General features: G+C 33.4%; 1 protein-coding gene across 1 annotated transcript; it reads left to right on the top strand.

Annotated features, from left to right (window-relative positions):
* On the top strand, positions 1–13,987 carry LOC132564502 (thimet oligopeptidase-like). The gene is made up of 17 exons (XM_060229156.1): positions 1–282; positions 962–1,101; positions 1,988–2,103; positions 2,309–2,440; positions 3,183–3,220; positions 3,677–3,789; positions 4,009–4,063; positions 4,271–4,435; positions 6,171–6,332; positions 6,713–6,778; positions 7,459–7,563; positions 8,195–8,302; positions 9,556–9,629; positions 10,270–10,501; positions 11,262–11,393; positions 12,164–12,280; positions 13,104–13,987. Exons 1-17 carry the CDS (start codon positions 1–3, stop codon positions 13,197–13,199), a joined length of 2,133 nt encoding a protein of 710 aa, XP_060085139.1. The 3' UTR covers positions 13,200–13,987.
* Positions 13,988–16,603: the final 2,616 nt, after the last annotated feature.

Genomic DNA, 16,603 nt, shown 5'->3' with positions numbered 1-16,603 from the left:
ATGTCAGTCTTTTGCTTGTCACTGTACCGGTGCGTGCTCAAGCAAACATTACCGGAGAGGCGTATTTTAGTTTTAGCGCATTGTTTTAAAGCGCACTCATTCATCTCAAGGAAAGACTTTTCCTACAGTATGGCAGCTTACGCAGGTCACAAATTGAGATGGAACCTTACACCCGAAAGTATAGAAAAAGAAGCCATAAGCCTTATTGAGAAATCAAAATCTGTCTACGACACTGTTGGTTCCTTAAATAAAGACAACATCACATATGACAGTGTTGTAAAGGTATTGCATGTCGTTTGAAGTCTCAATGTAAATGTTGACTCTGTTCAATTTAAGTAGTTTTTATTTTCAATTTGATGAATAATATGGTATATTTTTTTAATAATGGAAAACAGACTGAACACTATAGTGTATATAATATAGATGTACCATCATTTAAAAGAACATTAATGAAAAAGATAACAAAACGTTGGCCATAAAAAAGACTAGTTCCATAATGACTCTTATTTCTTATATAAAACGTTTGATCATGGGTGCCCACCTCACCTGTCAACTCGTGTATATATAATAAATGTTGCAAAGGTATTGTGCACTTTGGTTTGAAGTCTTGATGCAGTGTTAGATGTGTTCAGTTTATTTAGGTGTTTTCACTTTGATTAATAGTATGGCGTGAATAATACTTATATGTAATGGACTTAACAGTCAGAACAATAATTAACATGTTCATCAATGAAAAGAACAGCGGAAAAATAAACAAGTTGTTCCTGGACGTTTTATATGTTGATGCCTTATGAAAAGACTGGTTCCATGATAAGTATTATTTCTCATACAAAATGTCTCATTCCTGTAGTTTGATATATGCATTTATGATTTGTGATTTACAGAATTATTTGTATACATGTACACTTACAATTAGGGTCAGACAGGATTATTTATTTTTTCTGCTGTGGTTAATATTCAGGCTTTAGCAGACAACGACTGTGAGTATGCTGTGCTGAGGAACAATTTGGACTTCATGCAACATGTATCTTCCAATAAGGAGCTCCGTGATGCAAGTGTAGCTGCTGACAAAAAGCTATCAGACTTTGATGTTGAGATGAGGTGAGGGAAAAAATATACGAAAAATGGACTAAAAGCAATTTGGGTGCAGCGGTAGCTGTGCTCACTAATGTGTTGGCATGGAGTAGTCAGATGCAGTCAAGCAGGACATGCAGACTTCTAACTACAGTAACTATTTGATGCTTCACGTGGGGTTGTTTTGCCCACAAAGGGTTTGTCTGGTACATAATGTTGAATACAGTCCATGTCACTTAGCTGAAGAAACATACTTTTTCTTTTGATCAGTTGAGAAGAGTCCTAGAATTATCCATCATATATGTATTTGATTCCTGAAGGGATGCTTGGCAGAAATTAATTTTATGTGCACACTGGTGTAAGTGAAGATAGGTGAAAACTTGAAAGATAAATGTATAAAATATGTTTCAGTGTCATGGATACCAAACTCGGTAACTCCCTCTTAAGATTTGATGATAGTTCATTGTTCACTTGTATATCAGTGGGCAGGTATACATGCTTCAACAAGTCATCAAGGAAATTTCATTCTTATCTACAGACATACATACAACCTTATGATAAGCATAATACAAATCTTTAGTTGGCTGGCTATTCAGATCACCCTGCCTCGATGGTCCACGGTCCATCCATCCATTATACGTCAAACAATTCTTGTTATTTCTAAAGTTATTTCTTGTGAAGTACTAGATAGATCTTCCTCAAATTCCATGAAAAGGTTCCTTTTAGTCCATGGTTGTGCCCTTTTGATTTTGGGACAGATCAGAAAAACATGACTGTCAGGTGGCCATCTTGAATTTTTTTGTAATGAAAGTTTGTAATTGCAATTTTTTGAGAAAGACTGAATGGATCTTTCTCATATTTCATACATAGGTTCCCTTTGTTCTTTATTAGAAAATATTTTCGTTTGTTACAGTATGAGAAAAGATGTCTTTGATTCTGTTGTTGACTTCCAAGAAAAGCAATCAGATGGATTGAAACCAGAGGCTGCAAGATTTGTGGAGAGGATGATTAAGTATGGCAAGAGGAATGGTAAGTATTGTAATGTATGTTAAAAAAAGCAAAAAACACAGTGCATCTGTTTTGATAATTTGTTCTTACAGAAAATTGATAGATTTTGATTTTTCCAGAAATTTCTTACTACAACTATGAAATTATTCTCTATTGAATTGTAAATTATCTCTCGGCTAAAGATTAACATACTTTGATTTCTTTTGTGTATGTATTTTACTTTCAGGACTTCACTTACCTAAAGAAACTCAGGATGAAATTAAAAGCATCAAAAAGAGAATGAGTGAACTTTCTATAGACTTCAGCAAAAATTGCAATGAGGAAAACACTGTTTTGGAATTTGCTGAAGAAGATTTAGGTAAAAACAATTTCAAATAGGAAATGAATATGATACTTTATTATACTAAATGATTCATTTCTTTGCGTTTTTATTAATCAATACCTGCAAGTCTTGTGATATTAAAGTGTTGGATTAGTTTACATTGATTGCTGATGAAATGCTTAGATGTAGCATATTGATAAACAACACTTTAATGAGTTGATTTTATCAACAAAGTCTTGAAATGTCAAGCACAACCTCACATATGTTAAACAATGTAAGGTTTGTTAGGTAGGCCACAAATAAAGATTATTGACAAATTTGGAGGCAAGACATAATTCTGCCAATTAGTATCAATGGTGTGAATTGGTTAGTGTGATGATGATCCTAGTAGATTGAATGAATGGCCAAAGAAAGAGTGCCCCATAATGGTGAGACTTTCGTGGACATATTAAGTTAGACGATAAAGTGTTTAAGAAATAATTGTAGCAATATCTTTCATTCAAACAATGCTTATTTCAAACTTGAAATATAACACAAAACATAAAATTTTGCTTTGTAAGTTCAATTTTTTTCTGAAGTGATGAGAAGAATTTTGGATATGTATATTTGCAAGCAAGAAAAATAAGGGAAGGGGAGTTGCTATACCTGCAGTTTTAAACACATTTTCAATTCTTATCCATATTATGGTTCTAGGACAGATACATTCACATTGTAGTATTCTTGATATACCAGATAAAAGTTTATTTCAATATTTTTTTCTTGTGATTCTCACTTCTAGCTGGTCTAACAGAAGACTTTATAAAGAGTTTAGAAAAGGTATGTGTTTTAGTGTTGTTTGATGGATGTCTTTCAAAATATGATTGGCATTTTATATAAATCTTGGTCTCCTAAATCACAAGTTGATAGAAGTGGGTTAGTGATTATCATACAATAAATACATGATAAAACAAATTCTTATAAATCAATAACATACCAGTACATATTATTGACTGGTAATCAGACTTATTTATCATTTTGTTTGTTAATAATTTATGCAAATTGTACATGGAGAGCATGTGCACAACAAAATCAAACATTATCAAGGTTACCGCATTTGAAATTTCACATAATACAGAAATGTCTGTGTAACCTGTTTAGCCTGGTTTCTAAAACATCTACTGTGGTAACTGTTTTGCTGATATATAGTGCAGTATAAAAGTAATTATTAAAGTTGTCTAGGATTTGTCATACCCTTATTCCACTAATCATCATGATATATATTGCTGACTTCAGACTGATGATGGAAAACTTAAAGTGACATTAAAATACCCTCATTACTTTCCCTGTATGAAAAAAGCAAGGAACCCAGCCACCAGAGAAAGGATGGAAACAGCTTTTAATTCCAGGTATATACAATCTTTTTTATGCAGGATGATTGATTGTCATAGAAGATAATAATACTTTTTCTTTTTTCATCATTACGTAATTTAGATTCATTTACAAACCGGAAATATTTTTAGTAAAACACTGAGATAGTATTAAATGACTATTAAAGAGTCTATGTTGCACTGTACTCTAGTAACACAGCCAAATTAAACAAACATTGAAATATTGATGCTTTTCAGATGCAAAAATGAAAATGGACCAATTTTGGAAGAACTTGTGCGTCTAAGACATAAGGTAAGTCTTTCAACACCAAAGCTGCATCAAGTGACTTTCTTGTATAAGTAATACTAGTACTTCCAAACTTTAACAAAGAATAACATTTTTTCTTAATATTTCTATCTGTACTTAATTGAAAATTAATCAAGTCTTTTGCAATGTTTGGAGTTTTAACAACACATAGTCAGTTCAACTCCTATACAAATGATATGTTCATTTTAACAGAAAGCCCAGCTGTTGGGCTATCCCACCCATGCAGCCTTTGTACTTGACATGAGGATGGCTAAGAAGCCTGAAAGTGTTGCATCTTTCCTCAAGGATCTGACCTCCAAGTTACAGCAGCTTAAGGCAGAAGAAATGAAACTTTTCTTGGAATACAAGAAGGAAGAAGTAAGTTAAGTAATGGTGTGAGCATCCTAGCTTTCGTTATTTAGCTAACTAACAATCTGGGTGAAAGACATGTCAGTGTTTTTACTTTTTTTTTTTTTTTTTTGTTAAGCATGCTATCAATGGAATATGGTTCCTTAAGTGAAAGATCTACTATCTAAACAAGATTTACCTAGGCTGAAATCCATGAGATACTCATCTAGGAATAATCATCAACAGATACGCTAAAGAACAAATAGTAGACATTGTTTATCAATATTTACAGCTGTTAAAACTGATGGGAGAGAAGTGGGAATGAAAACAGTAATTTTTATAAATCTCACTTATGTCATTATTGGGAAGAAAATGAGATCCAACATGAGGTAAAAAATCTTCTACAATTTTGGTAATCTTCTGGAAATGGATTCCTTAAGGAATACAGAATCTAGTTACAAAACAGCAATCATAGTTAAAAGTAGATATTTTTAGTTAAATAAATAAATCCTGCTGAACCTTCCAACAGATGTTGTCTGGTCATATCTGCCGTTAACTTTGGTTATGTCATAAGTGTAATAGACTTTGTTGTTTGAGAAAGTAGTTTGTCACATTGAAAAAAAAATGAAATTAAAGCAAACAATTGCTGGAGTCCTTTTTTCTTACCAAATGGACCATTTATACAGACCTAATTTGTGCAATACCTGTATTCTCAATAAGTTTGAGATTATGTAGGTCTCATATTTGTAATTAATATTCTCTTATATGTTTAACATACTCAAAGTGACTTGATGTGCTTCTGAAGCATATTTCTGCATGTGTACTTAAAGCTGTAAATTTTTGTCTATCCTTCTACATTTGTTATATCTGTTAGAAAACATCTCCTATAATGTGTATAAGGTTCAATGTTTGTAAGTGACACTTAAAGATCCATTCCAAGTATTAGGATTACTGGTGTTTGTACTTGTGATATAATTATTATGTTTTCATTTGCTGATCTCAAAGGTGTTCAAAATATTTCTCTGTATGTGGTTGGTTATATTGAGATTACAGTAAGCCTGTCATTCTGGCATTGGCTATAGACCATTAACATAGTATAAATGAATCAGACATCCCTGAATTGTTTCACCTGTACCAGGAACTGATATATATAAAGCTCAAATGGTTCGAAATTTCCTGTTGAACATAAAAAAATGAACCAAAAATATAATATTGTCAATTATTAACTTGTACTTGATAGCATAATGTTTCTGGAAAAAGGTGTGCACCAACCCAGTTTTATGCTGAAATTCTGAAAACTGAAGATATTCAATTAGGTAGTTTCATGGTACAGCTGGATCCCTCAAACTGTGTTTGCCAAATATTCCACAGTCCAGCCAAAGTTCCAGTCTGTACATAGCATTTTTGTTGCAGGTCAAGCAGTCCAACAGTTCCAAAAGCTTACATCAATGGGGCCTAAGTTCCAGTTTGACAATGTTTAGAGTTATCTCCCTTGATACATTGTTTAATGTGAAATGCATGAGTTACAGGGCTCCATTTATCTATGAGGAAAAACACAGTTTCTCATCATTTTAGATTTATTATTTCAGTCATAAATAGGGACAAACCTGCAGTTGTGATAGGAAACCTTTAAAGGCTTTGTCAAGGTCCATCAGCAAAATATGATCAGAAGTACATCCTCATTTTATAAACAATCCAGCCTGATCCAGCTAGTCAAACAGATACTGGAATACAGACTAATGATGACTTATTTCTCTTGTTACAGTGTGAGAAGTATGGGTTCCAGTTTGACAATACCATTCGTTACTGGGACTTGAAGTACTACATGACAATGTCAGAGGAGAAGAAATATGCCGTGGATCAAAACAAACTCAAGGAATATTTCCCTATGCAAGTTGTTACCAGTGGATTACTGGACATTTACCAGGTATGTCATCTTACAAATTTATCTGACAAGACTACATGTAATATTTCTTCTATATCAGTGGTTGTAGGATAGAACTATTCCATGTAACACAATAGCCATAATGGTAGCCTAAAATTGTGTTGCCTTTATATATATGTAGCTGTGATTCAGAATTGTAAATACCTGTATATGAGTCACATGCCTGACTCATGAGGAAAAAAGGTACGCTGTTCATTTTGAGGGCTTCATCATAGCACCCACAACAAAGTTTGTAAGTCATTTAAAATGTTCTCTAGTCAGTATTTAGTGACAGATCCTTGGTAAGTAGGTTAGGGTGTTTTCTGGTTAGTATGCTTTTTTCATTGTTCTTTATATGGCATTATTCTGTATTTATATTTCAGGAGCTCCTCAGCCTGAAGTTTGAGAAGTTGGATGGTGCTCCAGCATGGCATGAAGATGTTACCATGGTAATTCATCCTTACATTATGTCATAATTAAAAGTAAAAGAAGAACACTGGATGAAAAGTTTTGGTTACTGTTTTTACATTGAAAAATACATTTTTCACAATTGATATTTCATGGTAATTTATGACTGATGTACATATTGTGAACTGATATGAAAAGTCAGTAAAAATTGACCATGTACTGAAAATATAGCACAATGTTACCTGTTACAGTTCCTGGCAAATGTAAGGTCTGTAGGACACACATTACAATTGTATAACATTATAATACATCATAATCTATTATAGTACAGCGTGACCATTTACAATTCCAGGTAAATATAAGGTCTGTAGGACACACATTACAATTGTATAACATTATAATACATCATAATCTTTTATAGTACAGCGTGACCATTTACAATTCCAGGTAAATGTAAGGTCTGTAGGACACAAGTTACAATTGTATAACATTATAATACATTGTTTGTTATTACAGTACAGTGTTACCTGTAATGAATACATTGTTTGTTATTACAGTACAGTGTTACCTGTAATGAATACATTGTTTGTTATTACAGTACAGCGTTACCTGTAATGAATACATTGTTTGTTATTACAGTACAGTGTTACCTGTAATGAATACATTGTTTGTTATTACAGTACAGTGTTACCTGTAATGAATACATTGTTTGTTATTACAGTACAGTGTTACCTGTAATGAATCCAGAGAACTGTTGGGATACTTTTACCTGGATCTTTACCCAAGAGAGGGGAAATATGGCCATGCAGCATGTTTTGGACTTCAGGTATGTAAGCTTTTAGATCATTTTTGATTTGACAGATATCAGAATACACCTGGACCCGGAGTTTATTAGTCTCTTTGGTTATAATTTAAAATTTTAGACAGTGGCCAGTGTGCTCAGAGCAACAAAAATTAGATCTGTGATGTAAATAACACAAGACTTAATTTAAATTCTGTATACTACCGTATACTGGCCATTTATGGTACTTTGTAAACAAAACACTCTTACAAATGTATTTAAATATTTACTTTGTACCTTACAGATCTACATGTGTCTGACCTTCAGATATATGGTTAATTAGGAAATACACTTTACCATACTCATTTAGAAAATAAATAAACCATATCCCTGATTTATTTATAAGTAATTTCTAAATTTATATAAACTATGAGACATGGAATTACAAATTTTGCCCAGTAGTCCTATTGTCCCTGTACATTGCAGATCATGTAACATTGTACAGTACCACTACAGTACTTACTACATTCTATCCCAAACAAGTCTTTTTAAACTGCGTGTGTTTGGTAACATATAAGAATCTAAGGTACCTTTGTTATTGTGATTTCTGTTATGTCTTTTAGATAACATTTTTACATAATTTTTATTTGGAGTGACTACAATCTTGTTTCTATAGCCTGGATGTGTACAGTCCGATGGGGAGAGACAGGTGTCTGTAGCTGCAATGGTGGCCAACTTCACCAAACCCACAGCAGACAAACCCTCTCTACTAACTCATGATGAGGTATGCTAAGGTATTCGGATGTTTGTCAGAAAAAATGATGTTTAACATTTTTTGCTCACTTGGACTGAAGGGCTTATGGCATGCTGCAGCATCTGTTGTCCATCCATCCATGCATCAGTTTTCTGCAAATCGCTATTAGTTGTGAACAACTTAACAGATTTTGACCACATATGGTCAGAAGCAATGTTTAGGGGAAAGGGCCTCAATTTTGTATAAATGGTGGGTCTGATCCCCTGGAACCTTAGGGGTGGGACCAAATAGGAGGAACTTTAGCAAATCATTTAAAATCTTTTTCTGTAGGAATGCCAGGATTCTATCCATATTTGGTCTAAAGCATCCTAGAGGAAAATGGTATAAATGGTAGGTCTGGGCTCTCCAGGGTAGAAAGGGCAAAGCCTAAATGAGAAAGAAAGTAAATACTTTAAAATCCACCTTCTGTAGAAATGCCTGGATTCTTTCCTAATTCGGTTCTGTGCTGAAGAGGACTCAGTTTTGTCTAATTGGTTGTTCAAGGCCCAAAAGGGAAACTACGGAAAATTGTTTAAATTCCTACATCTTTGTATGAATGCATGGATTCTGTCCTGACTTGGTCTGATGCATCGTAGGTTGAAGGAGAATCAATGCTATGTAAACAATTGGTCTCCCTGGGGGCAAGAGAGATGTGGCAATATAGGGATATGGAGGAACTGCTTACAATCCTTTTGTAAGAATGCTAGGATTCTGTTCCAATTTGATCTGGAACATCCATTGGGGAAATGAAATTAATTTTGTATAAACAGCATGTCTGGAGCAGGATGGTACCCACCCCACTATGTGATATGAGGGAGGGTGGCCCAGGGAGGGGTGGGCCCAGGTGGGCCCAATATGTTATATTAAGGAAATTCTTTAAAATCTTTGTTCTGTGGGGATGGCAGAATTCTGTCGGTATGTAATTTGAAGCATGCAATGGAGTAATAGATGTTTCCTTGAAATTTATTTTTCTTTAGTCGGAATGGAGCAATTACAGCCAAACAAAATCAGATGCTTACTTATCTAAAACAGAGACATTTTAATAATTTGTTGAAATAAATACATGTAGGATGTACTGGCAGATTGCCCATGAAAATTATATTGATCACTGTGCACAGGAAATTACAGTACTTAGTAAGGAAGATTTCTTTTTATGTTGGGTAAAGTTTCCTGTAAAAATGTGTCTATTTCCTGTGATTGTGGGCGTGTGATCATGACTACTGTATCATTTGTATGCCTTACAGGTAGAGACTTACTTTCATGAGTTTGGTCACGTCATGCATCAGATCTGTGCCAAGGCAGACTTTGCAATGTTCAGGTAAGAAATAGAATTAGAGAGCAGACATTGACACAATACTGGATCAAATGCTAAGGAGAGATTTGAATTTTTTATGAGGAGAAAGCCAGTCAAAGATTATATTAAAGCCCCAGGAACATTGAACTTAGCTATAGTGTTTACCTGTCTATCAACCTTTTTCCTTTCTTTAATATGTTGTGCATCATAATAGCATATGTAGACATTGACACAAAATATTGGATTAAATCACATACATGTTGTCTGAACACTGCATGCTGAGGAGAGGAGACTTGGATTCATTATCAGGAGAAAGCTGGTCAAATTATATCCAAAAGTTAGGAAGATTGGACTGAGCAATACTGCTAGTTTGACCATCCACCTTTCAGAAATACTTGGTTAGCTTTTGTGCATCATAGTATCATATTTTTGATTGTATATGTCCTACAAACATCATAGACTTTGTATAAATTTACCTTCAGATGTGTATTTATAACCAAATTAAAAATATTTCAAAATAACATGCATTTTAAGTTTGACAAATTTTGCTACATCTGGGTTTAGCTGCATTTCCATGTAAATAAATGTGTATATTTTACACAAAAAATCTGATTTACAATGATATCGTGTTCTTTATGATAGTATTGACTTTGGTATATGACAGCGGTACCCACGTGGAACGTGACTTTGTGGAAGCTCCATCTCAGATGTTGGAGAACTGGTGTTGGGAGAAGGAGCCATTGTCCCGGATGTCCTCTCACTACAAAGATAACAGTGCCATTCCAGAGGAACTGCTCGGCAAACTCCTCCAAAGTCGCATTGCGAATGCAGGAGTTTTCAACCTTCGCCAAATCTTGCTTGGCACCTTTGATCAAACTATTCATACACAGGCAGAGGTCAGTCATACGCTGTGATTGTAAGCTTGACAATGTGAAACAATTGTGTGATGAATCAATTGACTAGCAAAAATCGAGAGAATAGATTTTCTTTTATAAATGTAGTAATTTCAGTATTTTAATCTTAGTTTGTAGCTATCAGTGTGTTAGTTGTATGTAGTTGCAAACAATTGCAGTTTTGAAATATCGTTGTTTCAGGACATAAATGGAACAGAGAGATTCAGTCAGTTTTGCATAACACAGAGCAGAACAGAAATAGAGAAAATGACAATACTATTGTCATTGTTGTTATATATTGAATAGTTCAGTTGTGTTCATATCCTGATAATTTTTATTGATGATGAACATACGTAACCTACACTGATAATATGAAGCATCTTGTATGACATGGTGTTATTTCATCTCATTTTGACAAATACAATTTTTGTAGATACAATCTTTATATTTGATGTGTATAAACATACCAAGGTGATTGAAGTGTGAGAAAAGTGTTATAAAATCATTTTGCTCTTTCTTGTCTACCTTTGAACTGAACAACAATATTGTCTTTTTTCTATTGAAGCAAATAAATATTGTATGTCATCTTAGGTCACCTGAGAAAAACTCCCATGGTGATCCATTGTAAAAATTATGACATCTCTTTTTCTGTATTCTCCTTTTGAAACACACAAGTGTTTCATGTCTTTTTCTTACTTCTGTTGAAGTGTAGTATGCTGACATCATCATTTTTTTTTAATATACATTTGACGTATATTTACAGGCTGATACAGCTACATTGTTTGCCAGTCTTTCTAAGGAAATTCTAGGTATTGAGTCGACAGTGGGAACTAATATGCCTGCTTCATTTGGTCATCTGGCAGGAGGATATGACGCTCAGTACTATGGATACTTGGTATGAAACATACTTGTACATGCAGTTTTGACAAAATGGTGGGTGTGGTTCTAGTGCATTGAAACATAGATTTCAGTATAGAATATTTCATGGTAAAGATGAAAGTGAGTAACAGGTAAGTATATGTGGTACTCATCTATTGTGGAATATTCTATTCAGACTAGTAATGTCATACTACATCAGCACAAGTATGCTCCACATTGTTCATTTGTCCGATGAAGGTGACCGTGTAGTCACTATAATCGTCTACTGGTTGTGTTACAAGAACTTCTATTCTAATGATGTCAATAAGCTAAGGCCTTCAATTTCTCATAAAAAGTCTGATTCAAGTAATATTATTGGTAAACCTCCCTATTCAGCTTCATTTGTGAATTTTTATGAAATCATTGGTGGTACAAAGTAAAAAGTTAACAAAACAACCAATTATTCAATCTTTGTTTCATTTGTATCTGAATAAAGATATTGGCAGGTTTCCATGCAGTGAATAGAAAAAGCACTCTGATTGGTCACTTATAAAAGAATTAAGATGTATCATCTCTAAGGATGATGTTTATAATTAAATACAAGTTTTCTAATTATCATCACTGCATATAAATTTCTATCATAATGGTAATTTCTGATATTACATTCTTAGATCTTTCTCAGGAGATGTAAAAATTAAAGATGATAATACCTAAAATATCGAAACTTTTATTTATTTTTTTTAACAAATTAATTTCCCGATCACAATAAATCTGGTAAACATATGTTGTGTGATACATCTGTTTCAGTGGAGCGAGGTTTTCTGCATGGATATGTTCTACTCACGGTTCAGGAAGGAGGGTATCATGAGCCCCAAGGTTGGAGGTGACTACAAGAAATATATTCTACGCCCTGGTGGCTCCATTGTAAGTCATTATAGAACTATACCTACTCTACTGTTTATTCATCATTTACTTATCACTAACTTCTTCAGTTTATGGATTTTTTTTCTTGAGAGAAAAGCTAATTTTGTTTGAACCTTTTTATTTAAGGATGTGCATTATAGATGTATCACTAAACTCTTGACAAGGACCATATATTTCATGTCATTTTTTAGCCATTCATCATCAGATGGTGAGCTGTTCAAATTGCCCTTCATCTGTGGTCTCTCCGTTTGTTTGTTTTTTTTGAGAGAAAAGCTAATTTTGTTCGAACCTTTCATTTTTTTTCATTTTTTTATTGATCACTCTTATTGATATGTTATAGAGGTGTTGATTAAAATCTTGAGAAAAGAAGGGAAATAATTCAGCTGACAGGAAACAATAGTGATCATACAATGATGGAGACTAAGATCTTTATGGAATCTCTTGTTGTTTGATAAAATACAAATATGTATTCATTTGTTGATATATTCATTGTTTTCTTTTTATTAATTATTTTTTACACTTGTAGTATAAAAGTAAAAGTTCCTTGTAGTATGACTTCACACTGAGAAGTAAACTGCTGAATCACATTAATAAATATGATGTTCTACTCATACATTTGTTTTTGAAGAGATTAAGTAATAACTACAATACTGTGATATTTTGCTTTAAAAAAACAATTAAGAAATTACTATAAATGGACAAATCTTTTGTTTTACAGAATATTGTATTGTACTTTGATAATTTTGTAATAGTAAGATAACTTACCGTGGAAGTAGGGCTTTTCAAGACAAGGTTTATAGTGCCTATATTTTCTGTTATCCAGGATGCTGCTGACATGCTGCGGAACTTCCTTGGGCGTGACCCCACACAAGAGGCCTTTCTTATCAGTAAGGGTCTTCAGTCCTCTACAAATCTCTAAGCTGTCATCGCTGACATGTATAGCAATCAGGGAATTCTTGTAATAGACATGTACAAGTATCTTTGATTACAAAGCAGAAAAATTAATTTCACAAGTTAATGAAGTAATTTTTTGTTGTTAATTTATATTCAAGTCACAACTGTGATATGACCAACTCAGTTTTGTTCTTCAAGTATTTGTGAATAGAACATTTTAGAGTTTTCACAGATTATATAAATACTAAATGCTAATTCTGTCTTATGTTCTATAACTAATGAAATCCATGTCAGTGCATTATGTAAATTTCTAAATGTTAGAATCTTAACTTTTTTCTCTAATGGTATGAAAGAATCATGAAAGCAATCCCTATCAAAAGATACAGTAATTCTACCTAGTATATCTAAGTCAATAATCATGATATACTGAAATCAGGTATATACATGTAATATACCAGAAACTCACATATATAAAGCAAAAGGAATAACAGAATGAAACTTTAAGCACTAGAAACTGTTATATTAACAAAATGATCAATGATACACTGTAAACTGTTATATTAACAAAAAGATTCATGATATACTGTAAACAGTTATATTTACGGAAAGATACATGATATACAACTTGTACTAGAACTTTATTAATAATACTTTTGCCTTCTTCATTGACTGAATGTCATTATCATCAGCACTTTTGTAGATATTTGTCATATGCAAGTCGTTTTCATGGATCATATTTCATTATGTGAGAATATTTAAGATAAAAAATTGGTATTTAAATTTCAATGAATGTGTTTAAGTGCTCTAAAAGTATACAGCTTTCTGTAAAATAAACATTTTTTTTTAACTTGTTTGTTTATTCTTCCTTTCTTTCTTTCTATCTCTCTTTTGAGCCCACCGTTATCAGATGATGGGCTATTTAAATCACTCTGCATCCGTGATCTGTCCTCTGCCGTCTGTCCATAAACAATTTTTGTTTTTGCTATTTCTTGAGAAGTACGGAATGGATCTTTCTCAATTTGCATATGTAGTTTTCTCTTGGTCCCTAGATGTGCCTCATTGGATTTTGGGCCTGATCGAAAAAACAAAATGGCTGAAAAGTGGCCATCTTGGATTTTTTCAATGAAGTTTGTTATCACTATTTCCTAAAAAGTAAGAGATGGATTTTTCTCAAATTTCATATGTAGGTCCCCCTTGGTCTGTAGTTGTGCCCATTTTGATTTTGGGTCTGATCAAAAAACGAAATGGCTGACAGGTGGCCATCTTGTATTTTAACTTTGAAAGTGTGTAATTGCTTTTTCTTGAAAAGTTTTTAATGGGTCTTTCTTAAATTTCATATGTAGGTTCCCCATAGTCCCTAGTTGTGCTCATTCGAATTAGGGTCTGATCAGAAAAACAAAATTGCCAAAAGGCGGCCATCTTGTATTTTGACTTTGAAATATTGTTATTGCCATTTCTTGAAAAGTATGTGATGAATCTTTCTTAAATTTCAGATATAGGTTCTCCTTAGTCCCTAGTTGTACAGTTTGATTTTGGGACTGATCAGAATAACAAAATGGCCGACAGAGGGATATCTTAGATTTTGACTTGGAAAGTTTATTATCGCTATTCCTTGAAAATAACAGCAAAGATCTTTCTGAAATTTCATGTGTATTTTTTCCTTGATCCCTAGTTGTGCCTGTATGATTTTGGAATTGATGACAAGAAAACAAAATGACCCTCAAGTGACCATCTTGGATTTTGACTTTGAACGTTTGTTATCACTATTTCTATAGAACTACTCTATAGATCTTTCTCAAATTTCTTGTATAGGTTCCATTAGGTCCCTGGTTGTGCTTGATTGAGTTTGGCACTGATCGGAAAAACAGAATGACCGAAGGCAGTCATCTTGGATTTTACCTAGAAACGATTGTTACTGTCATCTCTTAAAAAGTTCTGAATGGATATATCTCAAATTTCACATGTATGCTCCGTTTGGTCTTTCCTTGTGCTCGTTTGATTTTTTGGCTGATCAGAAGAAATAAAATGTCTTCCAGGTAGCCATTTGGGATTTGGTAGGTGAAAATTATTGCTATTTCTGCAAAGGAATGTTTGAATGTCTTAACACTAAGAGCAAAATCAGAGAAAAGAAGGGATAAGATCCAACATTTGAAGAACATATAAAGATCAAACAATGGTGGGCGCCAAGATCCTTCTGGGATCTCTTGTTTATGTGGTGAGGTGAGAGTTTGAGTGATGTGGGTTCAGAACATTTTTGATCATTTTGATTCTGAAAATAACACTAAAACTAAAATTTCTCCAATTTTGGTGGTTGTTGGAGTACTGCAAGTGTTGTAAATATGAATGGAAGTTGACGTTAATCATTAACGTATATTATCTGCATTACAATTGTCATCGTTCTCTTAAACAAGTTTAATCCACTATTTATTGTTAACAGCAAGGGATTAGCTCCCTTTACATGTAAAATTGTTGTTTGACTACTTTGTACGATTGTCTCCCTTTACATGTGGTTTGTAGATGATTAAATGGTATGGTAGAATGTATTGCAGTGTATTCTTTATTTGAAAGCATCTAAGAAAAAAGTCTATTTTCTTTTCTCATACTTGAAATACTTTTTATTGCAACAGTTGAAGAGAATATGGGAAACAAATACGTGATTGTTACCCTTGAGTTTTTGTTTGTAATTATAATATAGCATAACTTGGGACTGTTAGATTTTTAAAGCCAGTTTGTATTATTGTGAATGTCGTTGATTTGTCTTCAGCAAGGTTAACCCTTGCCCTTTGTATTTACAAAGAGAGCCTGTTTTGAATTGAAATTTGAAGTACCATCTGCCCACACAGTCACTCAACATTTTCGTTTAGTGTGTAAATTGGTTGCACCAAACGAGCACTGGAAATGACATAACATCATATTATAGCCTGTTAGTACACAAAGTTCAATCACGAATGTATGATTGGAACATCACTGCATTTCCCCATCTCTTACTTCATGCATAATTAGTTTATAAAATTAAATTATCTCGGTACATTTTAGGGGAGCATGTCACCTGGTATCAATCACATGAGAAGATGGTTAGGCACAAGAAAAAATTTAATGACATGAACAGATGTACAAAATGACACGAGAAAAGGTTGAACTTAACACAAGGACGTGACAAGAAAACGGTAGTTAGACACTACACGGAAACGGACATTGGACATCAGAAGATAGGCCAAAAGGGACATCACAACAGAAGTTACACATGACATCAGGTTGGAGATTAGACAGGAAGAGAAAAAGGACTAGGCTTTACATAAATAAAGATGCACAACATTACAATCAATGTTAAAATGACATTATAATGTAAACCAGACATGACATCATGTAGGAGGTTAAACAGGACGGTACTTTTAGTTAGACATGACATAAGAACGAAGGTTAACAGGT

Source organism: Ylistrum balloti, unplaced genomic scaffold, assembly GCF_031769215.1.
Source record: "Ylistrum balloti isolate Yb309-2 unplaced genomic scaffold, AGI_CSIRO_Ybal_v1 Utg372334, whole genome shotgun sequence".
Taxonomy (NCBI): domain Eukaryota; kingdom Metazoa; phylum Mollusca; class Bivalvia; order Pectinida; family Pectinidae; genus Ylistrum; species Ylistrum balloti.
Note: the sequence above shows the minus strand (reverse complement) of the source record. Positions and strands in the feature narration are given on the sequence as shown.